Below are 24,642 nucleotides of genomic sequence, written 5' to 3'. Positions count from 1 at the left end.
ACATTCGCTAAGATTGTGGAGGTTGTCACCAAGATTTGAGAAGAGCGGTTTGTGATGAGGCGGTCTTCGACGACTTTTGCTATGATTGGGAAGGTTGTCACTATGATTCAAGAAAAAGGCTCGAGATGTAGCAATATTGATCAACGGCATTCCCTAGCTTGTGGAAGGTTGTCACAAACAACTGGAAGTTATTTCAATAGAAGTTATCTTCGATGGCATTCCCTAGCTTGTGGAAGGTTGTCACAACAACAAATGCAACAATCCGTTACCCTCAGAGACGTGTGCTCGACGGTGCAAGATACGCGTTTCTTAACTCTTTTATTTGTTTTAAACTAACGCTAGTTTTTAGGTATCGGCGTTACAAGAATGATTTAAGATCGAAGAACATTCTGAATCATTCTCCGTCCCTATCGATACTTTGGCTTTTGTTTTCGAAACTTGCGTTTCTCCAAACTCAGTTAAAGTGGGGGCTTCTGTAGACACCCATTTGTGTCTCCCCAAAACCAAACCCGGTGATTAATACCTTTCACGTCAAATCATAATCGAATGAAGTGAAAGTGTGGAAAGTCTAGTGTTGCGGTTAGTTTAATTTCTCTTCAATCTTTCTGTTTTTGAAAACCTGTTTTATGAAAATAGCCTATCCAGTTTAGTTTGGTTCAAAACTAGGGTCCAATAATAGTGTAGTTGGATCGAGTTCGAATGGAGTTTTCCAACAATATATTATAAGCCCAATTCCGATGAATAATGAGGAAGTTATGACCAAATTACTAAACTGGGCCCGGTTTGATCTTTATATGCGGCCCAATGATCAAGAGGAGGGCCTATTATGATTTATCATTCCAAATGCGATTAGGATTGATTATAGTCTTTTAGAATCTTCTAGAAAGTTCTTTTGAATCCTAATGTGATTAGCATTGATAATTGGACTTTTTATGAGTTTTATTTAGAATCTTCATCATTTAAGTCTCATCCTTGGGCATTTTTTTCATTTTTTTTTTCATTTTTTGTAAAAGAAATTAGGCAAGAATAATACATAACTAAGCTAAGCATAAAAATTAAAATAAAAAAAACATATTTACACAACTAATTAGAGAGAAAACTAGTATTCGCATGAACTATAATTCGTAAGACAAGAAAGAGGAAAGATTTACCTCATAGGACGGAGAAGGCACAAACTCCATAAACGATCCAATATATTAAACCTTTTTGGTCCATAATCCCCTAATATTTTCTCATCTCTAAAAGTTTATAAAGGGAAGATAATTTATCCCGCCACGAATCAGGATCCAAATCTAAGCACCAACCTATATAAAAAAGAGCAACACTAAAAAGGAAATAAAAGTGAGAAAATACTACCAAACACGGTGACCTTCCGAGAAGGGCTTATATAAAGTCATTAAGCTTGACTTGTGCTAGTAAATAATATACAACGATCGCAAAAATTCGTCAAATGCACTAGCACACATTTCATATGATAACAAATATGCAATAATTGAAAAACGATTGACATGCACCCTACTTAATACAGTAGTAGGGTGAGCACGGATCGGATATCCGATATTCGAAGTTGGGATATCGGATATGTGAATTTGATCCGAAAAGTTTTGAATATTGAATTTCACGAATATTCGATATCCAAAACAGCATATAACAAATTTGGTACCTCGAAAATGGGGGCTATTGAATTTTGGTACCCATTTAAAAACTTAATCTTATTTTGGTACCCATTAAAGTTTAAAATTATAGCTTTTGGTACCTCCGTTCAACTTCTGTTAAGTTTTCCGTTAGTAGGACCCATTATCTAATTAATTAATAATTATTATTATTTTTTTAAAAAGAAAACTTTTTTTTTTTAAAAAAAAAAAAAAACTTGCACCCTTCCCCCCTCCCCGTCAGCCACCTTTCCCCAACCTTGTGCCGGCTACCGATGCCCAAACGTTCCCCGGAGTCAGCGACTTCACCCTTCCCTTTCCCCTGCCGACCAACCTCCCCTTTCCTACTCTTGGTTGCCCCCGACACCACCCTTTCCCCCTTTCCCCCAAATCAATTTTTTTAGGTTTTAGGGTTACATTCTCTCTCCTCAAATTATACAACAACAACAACGGTAGTGGTGGCTTCAAGGGCGCTCGTGGCGCGCCGTGTTCAAGGCGAACGCGGTGGTTCGTTGTGGAGGCTTCGACGTTTGTAGTGGTGGTTTTGGTGTAGATTGTGGGTTATTGCATGCTGGTGCTGCCATGGTTATTAACTGCTGGTGCGTGGGCTGCTTGATGGTGGTCGGTTATGGCTGCCTGGGTGTTGTTGTTGGGGTGGTGGTTGAGGCGAATGCGGTGGGGCTGCCTTGGTGCAGTTTGCATGAAAGGAGGTGTTGGCTGGTGGATTTTCTGGTGAAAGGTGGTGTTGGTTGGAGTCGGTGGTTCGTTTTGGAGGTGAAGGGATGGTTTTTGGGTCGCCGACGGGCCGTACAGAGAGGGAGGCTAGCAGTGTCCTGGCTGAAGAGGAGGAAGGAGTGGCTGGGAGGTGGCAGGAGCATGGCTGGGCCTCACTAAAGGAAAACTTAACGGAACATGGACAGAGATACCAAAAGCTATAATTTTAAACTTTGATGGGTACCAAAATAAAATGAAGTTTTAAGCGGGTAACAAAATTCAACAGTCCCCATTTTCGAGATACCAAATTCCAAAATTTTCAATTTTTAATCCGATTTGTTTGTAAAGAAGAGGTATAAATATCCAATTTTTGGATATTTTGATCAGATATATAAAATTGATATATGATATCTGAAAATTTTGGATCGAATATCTTATATTATCGGATCGGATCTTCGGATAGTTTTACACCGTCTTTTACGAGTCCATATTTAGGAATTGAGATATAAATATCCAATTTTTGAATATTTGGATCGGATATACAAAATTGATATCTGAAAATTTTGGATCGGATTCTTATATTATGGGATCGAATCTTAAGGATTATTTTAAAAAAAAAATAAAAACAGATTAATAAAATCAGTACGTTTTACGATTTCCCTATAAATTGTTTAAATTAAAATTAATTCTCACTTTGGGTCGTTTTAAAAACAAATTCCCTATACGGTGTCCACGTAGGATCTGGTCACTAATTTTTTCAAGCATTTTTTAATATGTAAAACCGCTAGTGGCAATAACGGTTTTATCATTAAAACCGCAATCACCATTGGCGGTTTATTAATAAAATTGCTGACTTGTTTTTTTTCTCTTTTTTTTAATGCCTAACCTTTTGTATTCCTCTTTACTTGTTTTATATTCTATTTTCCCACGATCATCTTCTTCACTTAGTCCTTTTTCACAATAGCAAAGCAAGACAATAGTCTGAACCATAATTCTATCAATCGTCAATTGTCATTGCCAACAGTCTTCAACGTCGTCAGTAGGGTGGCGCCACCACCTGATTATCGTCATCCCAATCGTCATTCGTATATCTCAGGTTAGCCCTAATAATTTCCATTGATAATTTTATAATTCATCATGAATATTTTGTTTTATTCATAAATAGATTCGAAATTATGGTTAATTATTGGGAATCGAGTTGAAAAATTCATGAACTTGAACAATTATCAGTTTAGGGTTTAATTGAAGGTGTATTGTAGTGGTTTATTTTTTTATTATTTTTTTTGTCTTTATGTTCTAGTACTTTGGATTCTCTAATCTCTACCTATGGTTAATGCATGCAGTAAGTAGGTGTTTACAAAATTAAATTTTGAATTTTTGTTTTTTAATCTATTAGAAATGTTGGTCTTATGTTACTTATATATGCTAAAATTCTGAATTTAGAAAACTATGGAGCTCTCAAACTTCCCCCTACTCTGTTATTTGGAAAAAGGAGGTGATGTGTCGTATTTAGGCGGGGAGAATAGGTTTTTATTCATTAGTCCTGTTATGAGTTTCTCAGAGATTTTGAGTAAAATATATGAAGTTTTAGGGTGTGATAGACAAAATCTAGAGTTGAAGATGCAAGTGAAGTACCCTATACATAACTCATATACAATTGTTCGGTTGTATGATGATAGCTCATTGAGAGACATGTGGGTGGCTGTGAGAAAGAATTCAATGTCTAATATGCAATTGTACATTGAATTGGTTCCCAAGCAACAAAGTATGGTTGACAACATTGGTTCTTTTCCTACCGTGGATTCTTTGTCGGGTATGCTTTCAAACTCAAAGGGAACAATTCCTAATGAAGGGATGGGATCATTTACAAGAATGCTCACTCGGATAGGGTATTGTCATGTAGGATTATTTTTTTAGAGTAATATTTTTATATTACATACTTCTCAATCTGATTATATATTTTAAGTATACTAATAATAACACTATGATACTTAGTATAAATTCTTTCTGAACTTGGGCCTTGAATAGGAAGTTGCTCCTATTTATTTATTTTTTTTATTTGTATTACAGAGCACATTATTGATATACTTGTCATTTATATGCGCCTCTTAACAGATGACATAGCAACCTTATACAGAGGACATTCTTTCGGTACTTCCGGATATATGTCGAAGTGATAGACATGTGTGGCAAACTTACTCACCACTAATATGCTTTGACATTGTTGAGTATCATCAACCCAATTGAGTGATGCGCCAGTTTGGATATGAGCAGCCTATACCTCTTCCGTGTTTCACGAGTGAATCACTTCACCGCATTGATCGTAGAGGGGTAAAGAACAAGAGTTATACATGCTAAATACTTAGAAGAATGGAATAAACGGGAAGATAGAGTTGTAACTGGCACTTTGCCCAGGGGTCAAACATCATCAGCATCACTACATGCCTATTTATCATGGTATCGGACTATTTCAAGGCTCATTATCACTCCGCCAAACCTAGAGCGTCCTTCAACTCAATATCAACCGGCCTCTAATGAATTTGTTCTGGTATGGTTTACACTTATGTAGTTACTCTGTCCTGCTTTTTTTTTTTAAAATCATTTGTCCTGCTTTTTTTTTTAAAAAAAATCATATGTCCTGCTTTTTTTTTTAATCATAAATTATAAGAATGGATAAGCTAACTACTTATATTTTCTAGTCTGAAGCGATAGCTGAAATGGCAAGGAAGTGCACTCGTGCTATAGAGACTACTTCTGATCTGCCTGATGATAAAGCACTAGAATTGGCATTGCATACCTTAAAAAGCTTAGCAAATTCTTGCACTGAGACCTTATATGCAGTTGACAAAGCATACATGCTCCATGATTTAGGTCTTGCAACTCAGTCAACCTCCTCGTCAAGTATCCTAGATCCTAGACCATCACGACACATCCCTAATTACCCTCGACCTCCAATTTCTCCTACTCCTACTCCCACTCCTCCTCGATCTCTTACTCCTCATCCTCCTTGTCCTCCTCGATCTCTAACTCCTCCTCCTTCTCAATATTATGCTCATGCTTCTCCTCGATCTTATACTACTACTCTTCATCCTCCTTCCTCACCACTTAGTTTTCCGAGCCCATCTTCATTACCTTTAAATAACTGAGTGTAGTTCTCTGTTAGGATTATCCCCCCTGCCACCATTGACCTACCAGAGATGCCCTCGGACATCGACATCTTTTGTTTTAGAGTCCATTACAAAGGTGGATGAGTCTGCGTTAGGATCATCAGCACATCAGTCGAAGAAAAGGCGTACTTCTTAGTTGTTAGATAACTAGAAGCAACATTATATTGTACCTGATGTGTTAATTTTGCTTTGGTTCATAGTTTGATGTAAAATTATGAAACCTTATTTATTTTGAAGAAAATCATTTGGAATTTTGAATGGTTAAATTTGATGTTTTTTTTAGTACGAAATCTGATTTCTTAATTGGTCTACTTTTGAGAATTTTTGTCAAGGTGTATTGCATTTTCAGTTGGCTACTAATGGCATTATGTCTTATTAATCCCAATTCCTTATCTTATTTTTTTTATTGGTTAACAGCTTTATCAGGTTTGGAATATATTAATATCAGTGGGCAGTAGGAGGTGGGACTGTCATAAAGTGAAAAAAAGTTGCAGTTAGAAACGCTAATACTGATGTTGGTTTTACAAATACAACCGTTACCAACAATTGCAGTTGTAAAATATAAAACCGCTACTATCAATTGCGGTTATATATGCAAACCGCCAACACCAGTTGCGGTTCTACACTGAACAAAAAAAAAAAAAAAACAAGGTTAAACCCGATCCTACTTGGACACCATCTAGGAAATTTGTTTTTAAAACGACCCAAAGTGGGAATTAATTTTGATTTAAACAATTTCTAGGAAACCGTTTGTAAAAACATGGTCAAACTGATCATCTGAGAGCTGAGACTTTCACTAAAAACATTCAATTTCTCCCCACTTTCTCTCTCCTCCGCAACACCCACCGCCGTCATGCGGTGGTCGCCGCCGATCAGGCTCAATGGCGGCGGCCTCGGAGTAGCAGCAATGGCGTACATCACCATTGATTATCTTCGAGAAATCTCCCCTTTATGGCATTCTCGTCTTCAACCAGCTCTTTGGTCTATTCTCTCTCTTATCGCTCTTTCTCGAATCTTCTCTTACAAGCATTGGTCCGCCGAGTTTCGTGCTGTTCTTCCGTTTGTGGGGTCCGCCATTTTTCTTCTTTGTGCTCTTCTTTATGAAGCTATATCTGTTCGTTCTGTCACGGCTGTGCTTGGGCTTGATTGGCATCGGTATGGTATTCTTCTGTTTTCTCTCTCTCCTAGATTGAGCTTAGTTCTTTAGTTAATTTGCTTGTTTTTTTTGATTTTTTGTGGATTTTGTGAGTGTTTTTGTGTGTGATCTGAACTGGGTTTTCTTCCATTTTGGTTTACTTGAAGGGTAGGCTAAGTATATAGGGAAGGTTTGATAAAATTACGCGTTGATTGGTGTAATTAATGTTTAATTAATGCTATGCGTAATATTTTCAGGTGTTTTTGGTGGGTTCTTAAGTTAATTGAAGGTTTGTTAATTTGGGAAAGATCACAGGTTATTAAATGTTGGATATAGAGCTAGATATGGGAAAATTAGGCTTAATTATAGGGGCATTTAATCTTTGAATTCTGCAGATATTATCATTATGAGAAATTTTCCTTATTTATGATTGAGATTTTATGAAGGGAAAGTAGAAATATTTTAGATTGGAGGAGCTAATTGAGGAATGCTGAATGTGGACATGATTAAGGCGAGTTGGTGATTTTTGGCATTAATTCAGATTATTGTCTACAAGCAATTTATGATGGAGCAGAATTCACTACAACTGTGAAATGTATATGATCATAGTCAGAATTTTCTTTCAATCTTGAGCATGATATGGAATTAAGGATTTGTTCAACTCAACTCTTGTAACTTGGTCCTTTTGTGAAGGTTGATAGGGAGGAAAGCAGTTTAATTGAAGCATTATGTCATGCTTTCTCCACTCATTCCTCTATTTTTACTACAACGATTTTTTAATTTTTTTGTTGTTGCTTTTCATGGCTGGTAGTCGCCTATATTGGCAAGATTTTACTTGATATTGGAGAATAGAAAATATAGAATATGAATAAGAAGTTTGGGTGATTGGTAGAATGGTAGCTATGCAACTGCTGTTCTGTTGATTGACCTTTGGATTTGACATTGTGTCTATGGGTGCTTGTCACCTTATGTGAGTGTGATCGGTGGTAGCTGGGTGAGTGTGCAAATGAGAATAATAACATTAATACAAGGGTTCTGATGAGATAAGATATCAATGAGACAATGACCCAAAAATCTCCATTTCTTTCATCCTCTAATTATGAAAACTAATACAAAAAAAACTAATACAAAGTATGAAATTCAGTTAGTGTTTTATGCTATAATGTATTATAAACTGTTTTAATGCACTCTTATAAGGTTTTGTGTATATCACTAGAACATTCCCAAAATTATTTTAACAGATTTTATTATAAGTAAAATAAGCATTTATATTTCGTCAAAAAAAAAAAAAAGAGCATTTATTTACTTGCCATTTTTGATAGAATATCTGCTCTCTGTCTCTAAATTGAGGTTTGAGGTTTGAGGTTTTGAGTTAGAGTCAATCTTTAGCATTTTGAGCTTGCCATTTTTCAAGTTGAGCTCGAGTTTGAACGCGTGGGTTAAGCTGAGTAAATGTGCAGTGCAACTCTCATCATTAACCTCTACATTGATAGAATATCTGCTCTCTGTCTCTCTCTCTCTTAAATATTAAAGTTATGAAAATGTTTCACGACAGCTGGAAAAATGGGAATATAAAATGTATTGGATTTGACATGGAACAAGTGAATATATTGTTTGTGAATAAAGATAAAACTATCAAAGGGTTTAAAGGCTAACACTATTGACTCCTTTTTGCTTTAGTATCAAGCTCTAAGTCTGTAAGTGCTTACTTCTCAGCTTACACAAGTCCTTCATGATTGGTAGTTAAGAGACATTTTTGATGGCTCAAATCAGATTAGAAAAAAAAAATTTAAGAAAAGATTGCTCTACTTCTACAAAAAAAAAAAAATTAATAAAAAAATTAAGAAAAGTAAGGTAGTATGCGGTGCACACTCCCTTTATCCTCTCATTTTAATTCACATTTTGCAATAAAATTATGGGGTAATTGTTTTAGGGTAATTCTGGAAGTGAAAGCAATGTAGGAGTAATGCCTCTAAATAATCAATTTGCCTATGAAAATGATGGTTGTGTTGCCAGTTTGGAAATAAGTGATGAAGTTATCCAATGGAAACTAGTTTTACCAGAATATGGGCTAGGACTAGGATAAGAGGAGAATTTGAATTGGCTTGGATTAGTTGTGTTGATTATCAATGATTTTCTGTAACTTATGGCACCTCTTAATTTTGAAATTTATTACGAGAAGAATTTCCAAATTTCCTCAATGTCTCTTAAAGATGTGCTGTCCAATGAAGGGGGAAGGGATGTTCACTTCAGATGCATTGCCTTACCATGCTGGTCTGCACAAGGGTTATTCTCAGTTGTCATTTGTTTCCACAACATGCTTCTGCAGTTTATTACAGAGTACTTGTGATTTCTTGATCAGTGTTTGGAGTTAGTGCCCAATCCTGAAGATAGGCTGTTCCTGATAAATCACTATGATAACAAAACCATTACTCCATTTCTAATCGCAGTTGCACTCTTTGAATTTTGAAAACCCAAAATTTTTTTCAGCTGTCATGTGGCTTGTTAATGATAGAATTTTGCTACTTATACTATCAATTATAGAGCTGTTTTCTTTTCCTTTTGTGTGTGTGTGTGTGTGTGCGCGCAGATGTTGGGGGGGGGGGGGTGGCGGGGATTGTAAGCTAGTGGTACGTGTTGGTGAATTGGTGTCTTTGTCAGTAATCCTGAGGGTCAGAAATTTACAACTATGAAAATAGGTTTTCTTGAGAGAGAACAGAGAAGGGGTTATTTGAAACTAAGACTTGGCATTATTAACATGTATAAAAAGGCTAAAATTTCCAAAAGAATGATTGTGTATGACAAATTACAGGGCGTTTGGTAAATTTGTCAACAGTTTGCTTTTTGTATCTAAAGTGAAACATATGGACAAAAGTACATTATAGTATTAGTTAATTGATTAATGCTAGGAAAACTCAACTGTAGATGGATAAAATTATAAGCCATAAAAAATAGATTGTCCTATATAATATATATGACTGCACTAAAGAGAGTACAAAAATAGAGTAAAACTATAACCCATGTTAACTTATAGATTCAATGATGTTAGGGTTGAAAATTAGTTATCTAAATGACCATAAAAAAAAAAAAAAAAAAAAAAAAAAAATAAAATAAATAGTACCTTCTAATGATGCCAGATGAGGATGATTCGTAAAGGAAAGTCCAATCAGCTCTTCACCAAGCATTCCCCATGTTTTTGGATGTAGAAAATGCATCTTTTTTTTTCAATCCTGGTAAAATATTCAACCTGAAATTATTTGTAGATTTTGATTGGATGGCATGGCTCCTTTTGTGTGGTTTATTTCATACATTCTCTTTCTGGGTTAACTTAGCATGCACATCTCCATGCCTGTGTATCTACATTCTACAATTCATTAAACTATTTTTGGTTGACTTATGACAGAAATACACCTCCTCTTCCAGACACAGGCCAGTGGCTACTCCTCGCTCTGAATGAAAAGCTTCCCCAGACTGTGGTTGACATTCTGAGAGCACACATAGTTGGGCTGCATCACTTCTTGATGCTGTTTATTATGCTTGCTTTCTCTGTGCTGTTTGACTCTGTAAAAGCCCCTGGCTTTGGGCTTGGAGCAAGGTATGTGTTCACAATGGCAGTTGGCCGTCTTTTGCGGACCTTTAGTTTTGCATCAACAATTCTTCCATCAGCTCGGCCTTGGTGTGCTGCAGCTCGCTTTCAAGTTCCAGGGCATCCTCATCGTTGGGCACAGAAGTATTATGTCCCTTATGCTTCGGATGCTAATGCTATTCGTCAGTTATTAAATAAGGATTATGCTTATGGTGAGTCTACTTTTGTCGTATTTATTCCTCAGCTCTTCTATTTTGCAATTACTTGGTCAAAATTCATGTTGTTCCTCCTCTTTTATCAAGGAACATTTTTCTACATGGCTTTGACAGTTTACATCCTTTTTTTCCAAGTGATCTGAGTTGGATAAATTTTGTGACCTTGAATTCTACGTGCAATCCTATGTATCTTATGCATTATTTACTGTCAACCCTTATAATTATGCAGATTAAAAGCTCCTGCAAATGATAAAGTTTTTGATTCATTTTGTCTTGGCTGTTTATTGTAAATGTTGCAATATATACTGATCTATATAAATTTGCCAAGATTTATTCAACTTGATCTAGTACCTATGACATCCATTTATACCCATCACACTAATCAAGTATATACTCGGCCAAAACAAATGAGGGGGAGAGGGTATTGGAACATCAGATGTACACTCTCCCATGAAATGAAGCATGACCATTATCAGGTTATAATGACTGGCTTTCAAGAGACATTGGGTCTTGCCATGTTGGTGAAAGTCTTGGTATGTGATTGTTTAATTTCAGAAAAGAAGTTAGAAGACATGGCTTGTGTAATAAAATTCTCTCAACGTTTTGATTTACAGCTGGCATGTACCTTGTCATTATCTTTTGCGCCAAGTTGCTGCTGACAGTCTAAATCCAATTTAATGTCTTGTAGCTGATCCTGGTAAATTACTTGGTGACTACCGTCCTGACTGGGGTTCAATGAACTTTCTTATCGATTTTCTGCGCCCAACTCCTGCTGAGGGCTCTTCATGGTTTCCTCTGCTGAAGAAGGCTGGAGGCGGTTGCAATGACCTAGTCTACAGTGGCCACATGCTAATTGCGGTACTGACAGCCATGGCTTGGACGGTATGATGGTCACTTTCTGTACCCTTATAATTTACAGTTTTATGTTTTTTTTTCCTCCATAGAATATACAGTTCTATGGTACTCTTTTCCTGGGAAGTGAATTAATTTAACAGACCTGAAAAACAACAAAATGAGAGGGCTATTTGCACCATGACATTTAGCATGGGTAACCAAATTTTCTTTGATACATCACCTAGATGCTTATAAAAATAGTTTTAAAGTTCAACCTTCAGAATTACTGAATAGCTCTAGTCTCCTTTTGTTTCTCAATCCCTGTTCCGACCTTTACCATGTTTAATATACACAATATAACTGCTGGATGCCTGGATATGAACATTCTTGAATGATTGAAATTAATGCAGGAAGCTTATGGAGGTTTTAGTTCAGCCCTTGTGTGGCTTTTAGTCCTGCACAGTGCTCAGAGAGAAGTCAGGGAGCGTCATCACTACAGTGTTGATTGTGTTGTAGCTATCTACGTTGGTATCCTCTTGTGGAAAATGACAGGTTTTATATGGTCATCTCAGAACGTCTCTAGAATGAAAAGACTTAGTAAGCTAGAAAAGATACAAGGTAAGCTAATCCAGGCTGCTAAAGATTCCGACATACAAGAGGTGCAGAAACTTCTGAATGAAGTTGAGTTAGGAACTCAGGAAAGACAGGGAGTAAGCAGTAAGATTATGTGGTTATTCCCTTTGGTGACTACTATCTCCACCTTTGCAATCATCATTTTCACGTTAATATGGGCTAGTGATGGGTAATCTGTTGCTGCAACCAGCAGCTGTGATCAACTTTGTAACATTTTTTACCACTCTTTTTTTCTTCTACATTTGTAGCAAGCTGTTATGTGTAAGAGATGGATGCAATTTTAGACGTAGTGTATTCATAGAGATCGACTCACAATCTTGTTTCTTATATAGGTGATTAGGTGTTATGATATCCCTTTTCATCCTTTTGGCCTTGTGGCTACATTCATCAGATCCAGTTGTAAAAGCTTGTAATGATTGTATACCTATAAGATGAAAAATTTTCTAAAATTGTTGAAGCTGAGACATTTTCTCAGAATTGGTAACTGATGAATGGGTTGATAGAAGATATGGCGTGTACTCCTTACACATTTACACTAGTCGTTGTTACGATCAATTTATTTTCTCTTATTAAGTCTAGAAATGACGAAATGTAGATTAACTTATAAATAACTCTAAATTGATTCAAACAATTTTTTTGTATATTTTTTTTCAACAGAAATTTTAGAATTTTATTTATTTATTTATTTATTTATTCCGGATAATATTATATAAATAGTTTAATTTATTTGATTTTGTGTTTATTTTTTTTATGAAAATGTATACATCCTTAAGATGATAATATCAAAACATTGCACTATTTGTATATTTAAGAGAACATATTGAATTTCTTCAAAAAATCAAAACCTTTTTACATAGTACATTAGTACTTCGTATTACTATTTTTTAATTTTTATAATTCATTTTCTCTTACAACTCTTTTTGGTTTGTTAAAAAAAATTAAAATACTTTTTTTGGTGTGATTAGCCACACACGTCCACACCATTAAACCAGTAATGATCGAGTTATAATAAAGAGTAAACCCTAAGCGAGTTCCTCCCGACGAGTAAACCCTGACTAAGTATGAAAATTTGTGTTTCTCTTATATGGAGTATGAAGTAATTTTTATTTTTTTTTAAAAAAGGTCTGGTCCACTTGTACATAAACAGAGCCACATTCATTCAGTCACTCACAAAGGTAAGAAAATCATCCTCGCAGACTCCCTCTAAGCAACAGCAACTACCCATTTTTATACATCGTCATCTTCAACGTCTGAGTTTCCCCAACTCTCTCTCTCTCTCTTCTTTCTCTCTCTAAAAAAAACCTCGATTGTTCCTGCAATGGCGATTTCCTTACCTTCCACCACCATTTCATCCCTAACCTCCGACCATTCCTGCAATTTCATTTGCTCTTCAATTACAACAAGAACTGCTAATAAGTGTTCTTCTTCTTCTTTGTCTTCTCTGCAACAACAATTTCCATGGCAGCTTCGTCGTCAGCTTCGTATTGGAAATTCTCGCTCTCTCTCTCATCAACCTTCCAGAGTTCTTCCTCTGGTAATAATTGCAATATTTTAATTGCTGGTGGTTGTAATTTGTGTTTTTTTTTGGTCTGATTGATTGCAATTTCTGTTTAATTTTGAATTGATATGCTGTTTTGGATTTCTAGGGTTTGATATTTGTCAATATTTTTTCTGGGAATGAATGAATATCCAATTTTTATTAATACTAGTATTGTACTACTCCTTATAGAATTAATAGTCGCTTTGATATTATAATTTGAACTATTAATGTGACAACTATATTCGGACGGTGGTAATATATTCATACCTCTTGTTTTTTTGGGGAGAAATAATGTTGAGTTGGAAGTTGTTTGTTATTTGAAAGAAAAGTGTTTCTAATGCTGAATATGTTAATTTCGAGACAATATAAAATGGGCTCGGGCAACCCGAACTTCCATACTAAAACTAATTGACAATAGTAGGAGTAACTCCTCAACCTTATAGAGTGGAACCATCTCTCTTCTTTCTCCAATGTAGGACACTCACAAGTGGGCTACAATGGGTTTCAACAGAATATATAAACTTCTGTGTGTTAATTTGTTATTGTGGAAAGAAATGATTTAGGATTTCTGATATTTAGCAACTGAGGTCACGGAATATGTAATTATCGAATCCATAGTGTTGTTTGTTTGTTGTTCCTAGGCTCCTAATGGCCTGGAACGTTCCTGCGTGTCTATGACTTCGAATGGTGTCGAAAGTATCAGGCTTTTATGCTTCATTCATCAGGTTTTGTAAGTATGGTGGAGATGAAGTGCACCTTTTGTTGACACTCTTGGCAGTGATGTATAATTTACTTGTTTGTCAAGGGTGGTGACTCAAAGCCACAATTATTTGAAATTTAGCAGTTTGATATCAGTTTTCTCATGCAACAGTAAAAATTATCATCTGCCATCTAGTTTCCAGTTCTGTTAGGCTCTTTGTGGAAATGCTTTAGAGAAGGTGTTATAATGGTTGAGGCTGATTTATAGTCAGCATGTGTCTTGGGTTTAGAGGTTTTTGAATTTTGAACCCCATGATCTATTTGAAGTAGGTTAAAATGAAAGTTTGCAAGGATCCGATGTGAACCACTGAACACCATTTACAAGGAGAGGGAGGGTTTCTGTTGCGTAATTAGTTTTTATAATGTTGAAGCTTTTTTTCGTAAACTTAGTCCATTAGAAACTCACATAAATCGACAAGTTAGAGAGAGTGATCTATCTCTGTTGTTTTTGTATAAAGCTGCAAATGTGCAACTTAAGGATTATTAAAGTTTGATTTATTTATGTCGCCTTTTATTTGTGTTCATGCTAGGTTATTGCCTTTGTAATGGACCTGAGTCAAATACCTTTTTGCTCTGGTAGGTTATGTTTAGAAGAACTTCTTTGGAAATTCACCTGCTAAGCCTTACTTTTCGAGTCCACCATCCCTCCCTAGCTGGTGTTTAAATTCAACAAGACTGTCTTTAGTCAAAGCTGCCCATAAAATTTAAACTGCCAAATGTGATGGTCCTGGACTTTGTATGTGGGAATTTATTATGGATTATAAAAGATGGTTTTCAGCTCGGGTGAGATTCATGCTTTAAACCCCATTAAAGATATGAAATATTTGCTCTAATGTTCATTGCTGAATGGAAAGTCTTTCACTTTCTATATTGTGGCTGGTACTGTTGACCTGTTCACCGCCTCCTTTTAAGATTCACTCCAATATTTTTATTTGTAAGTGCTGATGACTTTTTGGAATCATGAACACTCTCCTTATCATTCATGGAAACTAGCTGTGCAGTTAGGAGAGGAGAGGAGTCCATCGTAAAGCACTTTATTATGTGTTTTCTAATAGGCGTGTTTCTTATTTTTGTAAACTGATTGCAACACTTTTGATTTTTTAAATGTGCATACGCATTATATTTATTAAGGAAATCTGGTCTTCAAATCTGTAGGTACAAGCAAAGCAGCAGACATTTACTACCATTGATGAGTTGCTCAGCAACTCTGACAAACCAGTTTTAGTTGACTTCTACGCTACATGGTAGTTGCTTCACTTAAGTTAATTTATTTGACTCATCATTGTGATTGATTTCTATATTTTTTTTATAAGGTTTTATTATTATGCCTAACTCGCTTTTACTCGTTTTGAGTAAGAAGAAATGATCTGGTAAGGGTTGAAGACAATAGCTGGCCTTGCTTGTTGCTTCATGTATTGTCTTATACCCTTCCAAAAGCAATAAAAGGATATGTTTTTTGACACAATTGATAGCTCCAAATTGATAAGTCTTGGATCCACACAAAAGTTTTAAAATGCCTGCTTGGACTTTTATGACGGTGTATTTGCCTGAATGCTTTTACTACCAAAATTTTCAACTAAAGCATTTTTCATAAACAGTATCTTGTTAACTGAGTAGAACTAAAATTCTTAACCACTGTGACTTCAGATGTATCTGCATTTTATTATTGGACTTTTTTTTTCTTTTTTCTTTTTTTTTTTTTTGGGGGGGGGGGGGCGAGGGGGTGGTACTTCTGATCATCTAAAAGTCAAAAATCCCTTAGTTCGAATGCTTTATGTGATCAGAAAATTATCCAATTTGAGAAATCACCCCTCAAATTTCTTGCACTAAAAGCATAACAGTTTTAAAAGATAATCACAGTAAAATTACAGCACTTCTAATAGTTCTTTCAACTCCTAAATCCTGCTCTTGTAAGTATGTACTTGTAGTTGACGTGTTTCTCCAACCAAATGAAATCTTGGGTATAATTTACGTTAAATTTATCTGTTTTGGGACTTCATTATGTGCAGGAACATTTTACTTTTCCTATGTAGAAAAGTTTTCATTAGAAGTTAATGTGATGGTCCCTGATACAGGTGTGGTCCTTGTCAGTTTATGGTTCCTATTCTTGAACAAGTGAATACCACTTTGAAAGACAAAATCCAGGTGGTTAAAATTGATACGGAGAAATATCCAGAAATTGCTGACAAGTACAAGATTGAGGCTTTGCCTACATTTATTCTATTCAAGGATGGGAAACCTTGTGATCGCTTTGTAAGTCAATTATGCTTATTGCTTTTGATTGTGAGGTTCACTTTTAAATTGTTGTTAAAAATCATTGAGATGATATTTCTTGCACAGCAACCTTGCCACTTGGTTGTCAGAAGGTCAGCATAATTGGTGCTGCCTCTGAATTCCAGGTCTGAAACCTGGGTTTGAGATCTTATAGGGACTTGAGAATAGGGTAGGGTAGCAGAGTATGTTTAGCAGTTTTTTAGACCTTGCTGATCTTTGGGGCAGACTGGTGTGATTCGTGTAAGATGTGACAAATGTGGAACTTCCAGATATATTACCTCTCTGTTTTACAATAAAGAGCTTTGAAGGTTTGTAGCTCTCGGATTAGGGAGCACCCAAATGTAAAATGAAGGAACTGTTAGGCTGAAAGTCAACACATCAATGGGTCCCAACTTCCCAAGACGTGAGGTGGGTTTCTGATTGAGTTGTGAAGGAACAAAGTAAGTGAAGCAAGAAACAATGCAAAAGCATTGTGGGTAACGCTGCAATAGAGACCACAATGGAGGCTGCAGCCTATATCTTTGTGTGGTGCAAGGAAGTTGTGGTTTCCTGGTTTACTACTTCTGTTTCAGTTTAATCTCATTACTTACTATATACACAATTAGGAAAATGGGAGGGTGGGGTGTAAGAGAAACTGAAAAAGGTGGTTCAAGTGTTCAAGTGAGTGAGTGTAAATACTCCGTATGTGGAGTGTAAGACAAAAGGTGGATAGAGTAAGTGGAAAGATAAAAGTATTTCGGGGTAAAAGGATAATATAGTAAAAAGAGTTTGCTAAAAATGAAATAAATTGAAAGTGGTTAAGTCTTTCAGAAACAGACTAAAATTGGAAAAGTTAAGATCAATCAGAAACAAGATAGTTTCATTAGCTTGGTTGTACAAGGATAATAAGAGATTGCTTATATATTAATTGTAATTACTTACTCCATATTAGTTTAGGATAGAATTTTATGTTTTTTGATGTTAGTATTTTAGATCTTGTTAGATGCTAAAATACTTTCCTAAGTTGAGTCTAGGTTTCCATCCTCTCTATATGAAGAAGGCTTGGGAATCATTATTTTGGGTGCTCAGTTGAGATGTTGAGTTGCTACTATGTTTTGTTTACAACATAAAATCGCTATGTCGTTAGGCCTATACTGTGAAGCTTAGCTCCAGTTTTTGTCATAGGGTCTCTGATAATCTAACACTTTGCATTGTATGCTGTTGATAAATCCAGGAAGGTGCATTGCCTGCAGATAAGCTAATCCAACGCATTGAGACTTCTTTGGCAGTGAAATCATGATTCTGAGATTCGCCTGATACATAGTGATTCTTTGGCAGCTTTGTATGTGCACGTAATTGTTGCCTTTGATCTAGCAAGATAAGCACTCAAAAAGAGGAAAATGCATTTGAGATTCAGAGAAATGAAATTATTGTCTTATATATTGTAACCGTGAACCAGCTTAGATATATTTTTGGTTTATGTAAAAATCAACGAGTATCATGATATCTCAGCATTTCTTTTGTTTGAGTTTGGATTGAGGTTGAATTTCTTGTGGCTACATAGAATAATTGGTAGGTGTTAATAAGCCCTCAAATGCTCACAATTCTATCAGCTTATGCATATAATTCTAGTGTTCAAGTGCCTGAGCTATTGTTGAAAGCGCCAAATACCCTACCTAGTTAGTTCATAATTAATCAAAATAACCGTAGCCTGCATTGTTTCAACCGGTTCTTACAGACACAATTTGTGTTTGTGTTCGTCTTTACTACTCCGTTGGATAATTAAAATAATAATAATATAAAATAATGCATAATAATGCATTATTGACAACATCATAATAATATATTGACATTTCTTCAAAAAATAATAATAATAAATAAATAAAAAAATTGACAAACGTGCGTAGTCAAAGAACTTTTTTTTTTTTAAGAAACAATAGTCGAACAACTTTTAGAAACGAATAGCCTTAAATTCTAATATGATAAAGAGCCTTCAAAAAGTTTAAAGAGCCCCTGCCCTTACCTCTGCCTATGGGTTCAAAAAAAAACTTGACCCAATGACCTGCAAAATATTGACAAAAAGCCTTCTAAAGAATTTTATTTTTTTTTTCTTTGGTAAGAAGAAGGGGCTCATTTGTGAGGGGAGATAAGGGTAAGCCATGAGTCCCATAAGCCTTATCCCTAGACCTTAGGAATACGAGGTGAGAGCGGTGCCACTACTCCATCTCATAGATCCTTCTAAAGGTTTTAAGGGCTCTACCAACAAAGTAACAAACAATAGGAGGGAGCCTCGGTTGATTCAAATGATAAACGAAATATGTTGATCAAATGGCAATCTTGCAAATACCTTGCCTTGAAATCCGTAAAAAATTGAAAAATTAAAGAATGCCCATGTGCTCAGATGCCAGCTGTATGGTTAACGGTAGATTAAACGGAGAATTCTATGAGAGGTTAACTTTTTACCATGGAGAGAGAAATTAAAGTAACTTTGTCAGAAGAGAGAGGGGAGAGAACAATTAAATAAGAGAAGAAGTTGAACAGGTGCAAAAATCGACTCCCACGAGTACGCCCAAAAATAGCTTTCCCCCCAACTTCCAACTCAGAACGGTGCTCTGTAGAACTTCAACCATGCCTTCCATGTCCTTCCATAATTTGTAGAACTTCAACCATGTCCTTCCATGTCATCTAGAAGACGATAGAAGCTTGGACAATGGTGGCGCAAACACTGGGAGCAGAAGAGTCAGCTCCTGTAATACCCCGTATTTTCATACGTATTTTCTAATTAATTAATTATGAATTATTTTATAAAAGGGTATTTTATTAAATTCATTATTTTGAGCCAAAATAATATTTGAATTTTGGCGCCAAATATAAGTATTTAATCATTTGAATAATTAATTATTTTCGGATTTCTAAATTAATGATATAGGTTTAGTTATCTTTTTTTAAGGTCGGTCCATATTTTATTATACTAACTATTTCAAGAGAAATATCTAATATAAATTATGTATTTAACTAATTTTATATCATCTAAAATATTTATTTATTCAATTATTTTATTATTATTTTCATTTTTATATTAAAAATAATAAATAAATAATAATAATTGTGAAACGTGATTTGATCATGTTTTGAAGAGTTATTATTATCACTTTAGTTTGTTAATTATTATATTTTAAATAATTAACCTCTAATTCTCTTGTCAGTCGAAGAAGCAGAAGCTGCTGCTGTCAGGTTCGGATGTCAGGTTGCGAGAAGAATGGGGCATTTGAAGGTATGGCTTGAAGGGGATGCAATGAACGTTGTTAGCAAAATTGAGAAGCAGGAGGTTCTTCACCTTTATGGCTAATTTATGATGATATTCGGAACATTGTTAGTTCTTTTCATGTTTTTCATATGTCTCATATTCATAGAGCAGGACATACGGTGGCCCACCTTGTAGCTTGATGGGACACTCGTAATTGTTCGGAACTTATTTGTATTGACTCTATTCCGCAGGGCCTCCTTACCTTAGCGGAACTTGATCTGAAATAAATTTGCTGCTAACGTTTTCCCTCAAAAAAAACTTCTAATTCTCTTCTTCATTATCTCATTTTGTTCCTATCTTTCTTCTCCCAACCATATGTATATCCTTTTAAATTTTCTTATATTTTAAGCTAACTATTAATCTAGACTTAATTTAATTCTCTTCTTCATTATCTCATTTTGTTCTTATCCTTCTTCTCCCAACCATATGTATATCCATTTAAATTTTCTTATCTTTTAACGCAACTATTAATCTAGACTTAATTTGATTCAAGTACCTTAACAATCCCAAAAACTTATCACATTTTCTAGTAATCATATCACACCTTAAACTCTATCCTTTCTACACCCTCAACACTATAAATAGACCCTTAATTCTTTCCACTTATTCACACCAATTCTATACTTTTCTTCTCCTCTTTTTACACAAATCATCCCGTTTATCTTTGAAGCCAATTTTTGGGAACTTCTGGTCAGTTTTTGGGGTATTGACGTTTCACAAAATATTGTTTCTCTCAAAAAATTCTTGAGGTTAGGCTCAAGAATAACCCAATTAGGATTTATATCAAAGGATTTATAGCCTCTGCAAATTCTGCCTATTCTTTCCAACGCAAATCCAATTCTTCTCTTTTCCTTGATTTCTTATCTTTTCTTTTTTTGACAATTATTATTATTATTATTGGGGATTTATAAATAATTATTATGAGTAGTTTTAATTATATAAAATCAGATTTTTTTTAATAATGTTTATGTTGAAAGGTTCATGTACATATAGTTGGGAGGTTTTAATTTAATTATTTGTGATTATTTGTTAACCTTATTGATTAAGGTTATATTTATTTGTAGGGTGTGTTCAATCAAGGTTCTTGAGGTTCTTTTTTTGTGGATCAAGGTATGTTTAGGTGGCTAGATACCTTTGAAAGTAATGGGTTTGAATAACATATCTTACATGATTTGATTGGTGATTGAATTAAATTGATTTTGAAATAAATTATGTTTGAAGGTATTTATTTTAATAAAAGTATTTGAATGATTGATTTTTAAATCGTGTTTTGAATGGGTTGGATTAATTATCATGTTTAAATAATATTGGAAACTATTGTATATTAAAAGGATTTATTGAACAATTGAATTATAATTATTAATGCTTTATAAGCATGTTAGTAATTCCACTATGCGGATTTGGCTTATTGATAAGGCCTTGGACTTTGTATGACCGGGTCTTTCCTCAAGAATAACCTTGTAATATAAGGAGACTAGCTTGGGGGGTGTGCACACTTGGGTGAGGAATTGGATTAAAAGGAATTGGTTCTTAATAAAGGAATTGGTTTTATTAACTATTATTTTGAATATTGAATCATTGGAATCGGTTTTGGAATAATGAGTTTTGAATTTATTGGATTAATTATTGAAATTGGTTTTAAAAGCATGTTTGCAAATAAATTGAGTTTACACTATCTTGCGCTTATCGTACTTGGCATATTTTGCTAATCCGTATTTCTTATTTGTTTTGGTTCGCCCTGTTTACCGTAATGATAAGCAGTGTTGACTATTTTCAGGTGGAGTCATGAATGAGTATATGGGAGTCCAGGGATTTGCTTCACCTAGTTAAGGAATGTTAGTCTTGTATTTATTTTTGAGCACTCATAACAATGTTACTATTTTTATAAGTGTTAATAAAAGAAAATTGAGTTTTCGCTGCAAGTTTTGTTGTTGAGTTAAGTACTTTGAGTAGCCTTGCGTAATCACGCGGCGTTAATACGCCCAAGTCTATCTCTATGGTATAATTATACGTATTATACTAGTATTTCCGTAGAGGGAGATTTGGGGGTGTTACAGCTCCCATTTCTACTTCTGCGAAGAACGACCCGTTGTTACCGCCATCGGAGGTCGGGACTAATGACATTCTTCTCTCTCCTATCTGCTACCAAGTTCTTTTTTTTTTAACAACCATACCAAAGTCAATTTCGATAAACACCAGGAGAACACTATCAACACATTTCTCTGGGATGATTCTGGAATCGTTCTTGGTACCGTAAATTATTTTTGTTTTTAATTTTTACTCTGTAGCACATAGCACATGTATTTACAGGAAATTTATGACATTTTGATTAGGAGAAATTGGGATTCAATTTTTAAAATTTGTTTTTGGAGGTTGATATAAAACCATACTACATACTGACACACCGGTGGCTCAGGTCCTTACCGACAGTTTGTGTCGAAGGAAACCATTCCAACTTCATCCTTATGACCCAAAATTGGTAATTCACTCCAATGGTGGATTACCCAGGTTCAAGTTCTTAATTGTAACTTGTATTTAATTGTTTTGTTTTGCTTGTTGCTTTGTTGGGAATGGCATATAGGCTTATATTAAAAATTTAAATGAAAATATCCATACTCATCCCAAGTACTCCAGTGGTGAGAATGGTGATACTCCTGAGGAAAGAGAGGAACAATTTGTTGTGGAGAGAGAAAAATTATTTACAGAACTGAGGACATAGAAATTTAATGAGGAGAGATAAAAGTCAACAAAATTCGAAGTTAACGGTCAACAACTCAGTAGTTACGATAACACTACATTCACACTCAGTGTACAAATCAATTTTACACACTACAAATAGAATTTGGACAACTCAGCAGGTCCCACAAAAAAGAAGAGGGAAGCTGAAATTTTAGGAGGGAGAATTAAGAGGGAATTTTTTTGGCATTTTCCTGCACAAGTAGTCTTTGCATCGGGAGAAATTTGGATGGCGCCATCATAGCTTGTAATTTTAATTAGGAGAGAGAAAGTATCTCATTTATCTTCTTATTCAACCCATGAGACCATGATTTAATTTTTTGTTTTTGAAAAATCAATCCATAATTTCATCCCAACTCTGTTCTTCTCAATTTTATTATTTTTTTTAAATATTTTTTTCATTTTAATCAACTTAGAGCATGCCCAATGGACAACCAATTGGGTTGGTTATTAGGAGAGATAAAGTGAAAAAATAATAAAAAAAATTGAAGAGAGAGAAAAAGTTGGGGGAATATTTCAATAACCTGGTTATTTTGATAACCGGTTATTTGTGGTTGGTTATGGATTATAATATTGCAAGTGGGATGGTTTTTATGACACCCTTGATGATGTGGCAGAATAGGATTGTGGCACCTATTTCTTTAATCAATGGCTGAGATTTGCTCTGATTTTTATTATTGTTGTAATTTTGTTACGGCCATAATTTTTAAAATACAATTCTAAAAAAAAAAAAAAACACCAACGGCTCTATTTTATTTTTCTCTATAAAATGAGCCTAATATTGAGGTATTTTGAAATAATTTTTTTAGTGAATATTACTCTCTTTATTATCAAATTGTGTAAGAGATGAATATTCCAAAATCTAATAGAAAAAAAACACCCACAAAATCTCAAAACTCATCACAACCCCAAAATAATCCAAATCTTCAACCTTACTATTCTAACATTCCAATTTATCTCAACTCAGATTTAGATACAAATTTTCAACAATTTTCGAATTATGGTTCACAAAATATCAATTTCTCAAATCCAAGTACTTTCACTTCATTTCCTTTTGTTAGTTGAGGCAATTAATACAAGAGGGGGGGTGAATTGTATAGAGTTCATAATGACTACTTTTTGCGGATAAATAAACAATGCGAATAGGAACTTAAGAAAACACACAGATTTTACGAGGAAACCTTCTAGGGCCCAACTGGAAGTAAAACCTCGATCCTACCTTAGGGATTTCAAACACAAAACACTTCACTATAATAGGGCAAACACCAAGTTACAACCTATTAGACACAGACCTTTATTTCACAAGTTCCTCACTGGACTTGCTACTTGATAGGACCCTATCCTACCCAATCTAAGCACCACACTTAGATTCACTCGTACCACCAAAGTACTACACGTACTGCCAAAGCACAAAACACTCGTACCACCCCAGTACAAAACTCACAGCCTCACCAAGAAGCTAACACAAAACTGTATGTAACAAACTATAGATATCACCCAAATAACACAACCAATACAAATATAAGACGCCTATTATGATAGGTAAGCAATGAAACTAATATGATAAGTTAAAAGCTTGGGAAAATTACTCAATTAAAGTAATGTGATTTCTCCACGCATAAACTCACAAAAAACCTAAATCATTTTGCTCTCTACTATTTATACAAGCAACACTTGTATAGAAAGTAGGTTTTCTAAAAAGATAAATATGTTAACTTAACTTATCTTTTAAACACGGTTTTAGCAAATCAAGTGGAAATAAAATCTTTTCCGAAAATAAGTATAAAAAGATATTTATTAAGAAGACTTATCTTTTTAATAAACCGACTTTAGAGAAAAATAATCTTTTTAGAAAATCTATCTTTTATTATTTTCCATATTTATTTCATTTACCAAGCAAACTTATCACGTTTCTAATAAATTTCGTGCACTAACCTACTTACCATATTAACAATAAAACCTTAACTATTATTGTTGCGCCGCACTTTGATCAGATGAATTACTTGGGCTCCAAGCATATCGAGTTCCACCAAAGAACTTAACTGCTAGTCTTCAAGTTCCTATTAGGGAACGTTCCTGTTAGGGAACTTAGTTCTTGTTAGAGAACTCTT

At 34.8% G+C, this 24,642-nt stretch overlaps 2 protein-coding genes across 3 annotated transcripts; both read left to right on the top strand.

Moving 5' to 3' along the window:
* Positions 1-2,892: 2,892 nt before the first annotated feature.
* On the top strand, positions 2,893-12,443 carry LOC110704270. Of its 2 annotated transcripts, XM_021882064.1 has the most exons (6): positions 2,893-3,462; positions 4,482-4,914; positions 5,066-6,688; positions 10,072-10,466; positions 11,158-11,351; positions 11,714-12,443. In XM_021882064.1, exons 3-6 carry the CDS (start codon positions 6,387-6,389, stop codon positions 12,107-12,109), a joined length of 1,287 nt encoding a protein of 428 aa, XP_021737756.1. In that variant the 5' UTR covers positions 2,893-3,462; positions 4,482-4,914; positions 5,066-6,386; the 3' UTR covers positions 12,110-12,443. The 2 variants fall into 2 exon arrangements, with proteins under 2 accessions (XP_021737756.1, XP_021737757.1); XM_021882065.1 differs by lacking the exon at positions 2,893-3,462 and having other exon boundaries at positions 3,534-4,914.
* A 632-nt stretch (positions 12,444-13,075) lies between these two features.
* On the top strand, positions 13,076-18,109 carry LOC110704271 (thioredoxin-like protein slr0233). Its single transcript, XM_021882066.1, has 4 exons — positions 13,076-13,470; positions 15,391-15,479; positions 16,311-16,488; positions 17,723-18,109. Exons 1-4 carry the CDS (start codon positions 13,255-13,257, stop codon positions 17,786-17,788), a joined length of 549 nt encoding a protein of 182 aa, XP_021737758.1. The 5' UTR covers positions 13,076-13,254; the 3' UTR covers positions 17,789-18,109.
* The last annotated feature ends 6,533 nt before the right edge of the window (positions 18,110-24,642 follow it).

The sequence above is a fragment of the Chenopodium quinoa genome, unplaced genomic scaffold (genome assembly GCF_001683475.1).
Source record: "Chenopodium quinoa cultivar QQ74 unplaced genomic scaffold, ASM168347v1, whole genome shotgun sequence".
NCBI lineage: Eukaryota > Viridiplantae > Streptophyta > Magnoliopsida > Caryophyllales > Amaranthaceae > Chenopodium > Chenopodium quinoa.
Note: the sequence above shows the minus strand (reverse complement) of the source record. Positions and strands in the feature narration are given on the sequence as shown.